The 6178-nt window shown below is 31.4% G+C and overlaps 1 protein-coding gene across 2 annotated transcripts; it reads left to right on the forward strand.

Annotated features, from left to right (window-relative positions):
- The first annotated feature begins 1314 nt into the window (after window positions 1-1314).
- Window positions 1315-6178, forward strand: LOC108568290 (chitinase-like protein Idgf4). 2 transcript variants are annotated; one of them, XM_017929277.1, is made up of 6 exons: window positions 1315-1490; window positions 4594-4838; window positions 4900-5032; window positions 5094-5693; window positions 5751-5786; window positions 5863-6178. In XM_017929277.1, the coding sequence occupies exons 1-6, from the start codon at window positions 1367-1369 to the stop codon at window positions 6072-6074; spliced, it is 1350 nt and encodes a 449-aa protein (XP_017784766.1). In that variant the 5' UTR covers window positions 1315-1366; the 3' UTR covers window positions 6075-6178. The 2 variants fall into 2 exon arrangements, with proteins under 2 accessions (XP_017784766.1, XP_017784767.1); XM_017929278.1 differs by lacking the exon at window positions 5751-5786.

Raw genomic sequence — 6178 nt, forward strand, 5'->3', positions numbered from 1 at the left:
ACTAATCGATACAATTTTTATACTAAATTAATGGTAGAAGTCCCAACAATAAGAAACTAATATAAGTTAGATGCTTTGAACACGTGTGCTATTGACAAAATCCGCAATTACTTAGTTGCCAACCTAATATTACTTTGGTGAAGCACCTTTGCATAATAAAAGTTAAGAGGAGGGTAAGCGTCTCGCTCCATGGTAAAAAGGAACAAGCATTAAAATTTGTTTGGAGTGAACCAATTAGTCATTTCTTCTAGTAGAAGTAATCTTTTTTGAGAAGTAATTAATAAGTTTACTTAATCAGTACACATAAATTTAGTATGCATTATATTTTATATATTTTTAATTGAATAATATTAAATACTTGAACTATTGTCAGTAGCCTTTTGTTGCAGTTAACTTTTTGTTTCATTATTGTATGAGTTTGGTTTTTAATCCAAGGACGACTCGTCCTTAAAGGCCTCTGGGGCCGTGCTCTACCAATTATATAACTTGCCCAACAATTGTATTCAAAAATAAATATATACAAAAATTAAGTCTGGCCTCATCTATTTCAATTGTATTATCGGTATTAGTATCCAGCCCCTACTGGATAATTCCACTATTGATATAGATAATTATAAAATAATCAAGAACAAACGAATTACGTAATAATACTTATTTTTGAATTCTATATAATTGTTACTTATAGAATTTTTAATAGTACACCTAATTAAAACTATATTTATCTTATATAATATAATATTTAGTGCTCCAAATATATTTTGAAATAAAATTATTAAGAGATAATCATTAAATATTTAAATAAATGAAATTAATATACAATTTTAACATATAATAGCCAGTGATTGAAGTGATTAAAAAGAATTTCTAATTGAGAATTTCAAAGTGCTTTTCGTAAAATTGCGTCGATTATTTGATATCATTGTATAAAGAAAACGGAAATTAATCACTATTTGCAAACAAGTTATTGAATAACAAGTGCAGTTATTGTTGTCGGTATATTCTAGAGCGCGTGTGATGTGAGTAATCAAACACTTATCTCCTCGGCCCATAAGAATATTTATGCATGAACTCAATCTTGAGTCTTTATATTCGAAGTTTAATGGATTAGTTGTAATGACACATGTTTTGACTTTCTCTGTTATAATCTAGTGATGATAACAAGCAGAATTTCTGTTCTCGGTATCTTTTTGTTGTTGTTCATTTCTTCGGCATAATCAGTTTTACTAGGAATTGGAATTAGCTGTTTTCGTGGTCTAGACCATTGAGACGAAGCCCCACCATAGATGATCGCCTTCCACTCGGGCAGCATAAATACTACGCTCGGTCGTGATCAATTCAGTCGATTTTTGAAATTGACAACAGCAAAATGGTCAGTGGAATTGTGCTGGCTGCCGCCCTTTGCCTGGCGGTCGTCCCAACCGTACTTCCGGCCTACGTCGGAGAAACCAAAATTGTTTGCTACTATGATAGTACATCCTATTTCAGAGAAGGTAAGCTAATCAAAAATACAAGTAAAAAGTACGCAAATTTTGTATAAATAATCTTTGTTTGCTTTCAATCTCGAAATACACATAAAAAAAATAACTCACTCAAAATAAAAATACACAAAGCATTCCGCTCATTTTCGACTCATGATAATGCATCGATTTGTCGAATGTTTTATTCTATTTTCAATTCACCACTGTACAGGGGAAAATCCAATTTAATTTTTGTATTGGGAATATGATAATACTGTTTCTAGCACTCTCTAAACTCGAACGCGCTTATTTTTTTCGTTATGCTAATCACCTTACGATCATTAATTGTTAATTTAAATGTCAAATATTTTCACAATCTTATTTATTGAATCGTGTAAGATAAAAAAATGTTAATACCCGTTTCTTATTTATAATCAAATATGAAAATTAATTTGATCCAGTTTGATTTTGTTATATACTATTTATGTCAGTAGAAATGTTTACCGTTATTTCAAACTAAGATCAACAAATTTATATTTATTTATATTGAATTACCAAATATTGACTATTATATCATATTCAATAAAAAAAATGTGTAATCATTATCAATTTAAATTATTATTCCAACATTTGTCAGTTATGCAACTATTTGTAGATAATGTTGTTGACTCGTTGTTAAACTTTTAACCTTTACATTTATGCAGATAGAATATTCCATGGAAATATTTACTTAAATAAATCAAACTCAGACTAATTTTGATACACGTTTTCAACATAATATTTGTTATTTAAGTATAACAATACATATTTTATTAATCTATTTTTTAAATGAGACATTTTTTATCAAATTAATGTAAAATATAACAAAAATATTTTTATCTATAATAATATTTTTATCATATTTAATAATAAATGTTAATGTTATTTTCAAATGCAAACTGGAGGTTGCGCTGCAATTTGGCCTCCAGTTTAAGGCTAACGAATAATTTTAAATTTATTTGATGTAAAATATTTACTTCAAGATGGTCTTAATCAGTATGTGTATACGTAATTTTCTCATAATAATAATATTGCTATATGTGACGAATTGGAATTTTTATTTTTACAACAATAAATATATTCAAACACATTGCTTTTGTTCATTCCCAATGGATAATTTGCAAAACAAATTATTTTCTAAATAAAAAAAAAAGTAATGAACAATTCAGGCATGAGATACGTATTGTTATTATAATCAGCTTCTGTCATGATTCATTTTCGCATTTGTTTTTGTAAATATTTATTATTATTTCTTCTATTTATGTTCGCACCATTTCAAGAATTTACTTATGCTTATCTACAATGGATTCACTTCGCGTCCCACGAAAAAGATTCTCAAATTGTTTAGCCTTGGCGATAATTGGACATGATTTTCTAAACTGCGCAAGGTGACATAACTCAGTTGCTGAAAATAGAAAGCGAGATGTACGCTCTTCGTATTTTTTATAAATATTATTATTATTATTGTTGCTGTCGTACGCAAAGAGAATTGAATAATATTTAGTCGGTAATTTCGATTCTTATTTACTGTTGTAATTGACATGCACGATGTAATCAGCATTGTGAATTACCTACGACTGCAAATAATCAACGGAACGGACAAAGTGACCCCTGATTCACATTTGTCAACTGACACTGCATGATCTCATCCAATTGCATTTTATTTATTTTATTATTGCAATGAATATATAAACTGTTGCATCCTACGCACTGAATTGAACAACATGAAATATTAGTTATTTTCTTCATTTACATATATTCTTTCAATTATAACGTCTCTAATGAAACTTAAGTGCTAATAGCCTCACGTCTAGTAAATCAAATTACAACGATACATTGAATATGGTTATGACATGTTTCTCATTTAAAAGTGAATTACATAAACTTATTTGATAATTAGATTTTGACTCTGCTGAGAATCATTACTTATTTGTTAATTTTTAAAAAGAATCAATATTTTAGCAAAAGTTAATCTGAAAATCAAGAGTACAAATACTACTCTTGATTTCAATAATAAAAGTATATCAAACAACGAACAATGTGATATGTACGGAATGAGATCATGCAACGTATTAAAAAGATAAAAATCTTTCTGAATACATCTCGAAATGAAATTCCTTTTATACCGAGAGAAACATTTATTTGGAACGTTCATGTAGATTATATTACGCAGATTAAACGAATTATCTCAGTCTTCTTTTTTGTGTACTGATGCTACCAGAATATTTATATTTTCTGATGGATTGCAATTTAACATCTGTGATTAGTTTATCATGCAAAAAAAGTCAGAAAAGTAATTTCTTCATTGCACATAATTATCTAACATTCAATTATATAATTATACTAAATGAGGCAAATGTTAAATATTTAATAAGAACTGGTATTTATGAATATATTTTGTGTATGAGATTTTAACACCTACACAAAATGGTGGTACCATTGAATCCGTGGCACACACTGTTTAACATTTATTTGTTACTAAATCCTTGTTCAAAGTCTTATATAATATTATAAGAATATTTATTGAAAATGTTGCTATGTTTAGTTTAAACAATTTCAATTAAAACTAGTACCAGTTACGTGAATATAAATAAGTAATTTTGCATTGATTGATTCTAAGACAAAAGTAATATATTTATGAAGGCTGACGAGAATTGAATTACGTTTTTTCCATATTTTCTTTATATAATCCATGACAACGAGTAGTAAGTAAAGTAAATAACTAGGTTAGCGTCAATTATCCACTTCTTTCTTTTTATTCAATAATTTATTACTCGATCTTTCTTTTGCTTTGCATAAACGAGTTTGCCTTGACTCCAGGCAAAGATCTTGATTACAGAAGTTTCTGTGAATTGTGTTGAATATCAATTTGCTTTATTAATTGCGGCATGCAACAATTTTTTTTTGTTAAACTTGGGGATTTACATTTATCAGATGAGGTCGAAGTTACAAAAATTGTTTATGCTTTGATAATCTGCTCTACATTTACTTGTCTCTTCTGACCTGCGATGTCGTCATTTAACATTTATCAACACAAATAAAATTTATCATGTCCAGTTTTATTTATTTACTTTATTTAATGATTTACTGTATTCAGGTCAAGGCAAATTTGACGTGAATTTCCTCGATCCCGCCCTTCAATTCTGCACGCATCTGATTTACCGTTCCGCTGGAATTAACGCCGACTCCTTCAAATTGGTTCCACTTAACGAGAACTTCGATGTTACCAAAGACAACTACAGAAAAATTACTGAACTGAAGAGGCGCTTCCCAACCGTCCGTATACTCTTGAGCGTTGGAAACGGAGATGATGATCAAAATACCGAAAAATACCTGACACTTGTAAGTTTTTTGTTTCTAAATTACATTTCAATTGGAAAAATTCTTATTGCTTTTGTTTTAGTTGGAATCGGTTGAACACAGGTTGGCCTTTGTGAAATCGGCTCAAACTTTAGTGAAATCCTTCGGTTTTGACGGCATTGACCTTGCCTGGCAATTCCCAACCAATAAACCAAAGAAGATCCGCGGTAAAATTAGTAAGTATTTGATTTGAATCGAGTTTTGGTTTCAGTACTGATGATTTGTGATACTTTGTAGGTTCTTTCTTCAACAATTTGAAGAAGAAGATTGTTGGTTCTACTAAGGTCGATGAGAAGGAGGAAGAACATAAGGAACAATTCGGCGCTTTGGTCAGGGAAGTTAAGAATGTCTTCAAACAAGACGGTCTTATTGTTTCCGTTACCAACATTCCCAACGTGAATGCCAGCATTTACATGGACGTTAGGACTATCATCCAAAATGCCGACTTCGTGAACCTCATGGCTTTCGATTATTACACACCAAAACGCAACCCGAAGGAAGCTGACTACTCTGCTCCTCTGTACAGTCTGATCGACAGGAAATCTGACGAAAACGGAAACGCTTTAGTTAAATACTGGTTGGACAATGGAGCCATCAACAACAAATTAGTTTTTGGAATTCCAACTTATGGAAGGGCCTGGAAGATGACCGAAGATTCTGCCATCAGCGGAGTGCCACCTTTCGAAATCGATGGCCCTGCCGAGGCCGGACCATACACCAAGCACGACGGTCTTTACAGTTACCCCGAGGTTTGCGCTAAATTAGCCAACCCCAATAATCTGAAGGTCAGCCAAGGCAAGCACTTGAGGAAGGTTGGAGATCCATCGAAGAGATACGGTGAGAACTTGTTTTTTTTTTTGGTTGTTGAGTGTTTCTGAGTGTGGTGTGTTTTAGAGCTCTGGAATGTTATTGACGTTTCCAAGAGATTCGGTATGTGAGATAAAGAGGGGCTTTCAACAAAACTGTATGACTTTAGATTATTTATTTAATGTATCTATTATTTTAGGAACTTATGCTTTCCGTCTTCCTGATGAGAGCGGAGAGAATGGCGTTTGGGTATCCTACGAAGACATCGACACTGTTGGAAACAAGGCCACTTACGTTCGTGATAAGGGATTGGGAGGAATCGCCGTGTTTGACATCACCTTCGACGATTTCCGAGGCCTTTGCTCCGGAGACAAATACCCAATCCTCAGATCCGCCAAACTGAAGCTCTAAGAAAATTCAACCTTTAACCATTGATTTGTTTGTTTTTTTATATAGCTACGTAACTTATACACAATAATAAATTAACAAATTACCTAGTTTTTATAAACAGAAAA

The sequence above is a fragment of the Nicrophorus vespilloides genome, unplaced genomic scaffold, assembly GCF_001412225.1.
Source record: "Nicrophorus vespilloides isolate i.1.1-1 unplaced genomic scaffold, Nicve_v1.0, whole genome shotgun sequence".
In the NCBI taxonomy this organism is placed as follows: Eukaryota; Metazoa; Arthropoda; class Insecta; order Coleoptera; family Silphidae; genus Nicrophorus; species Nicrophorus vespilloides.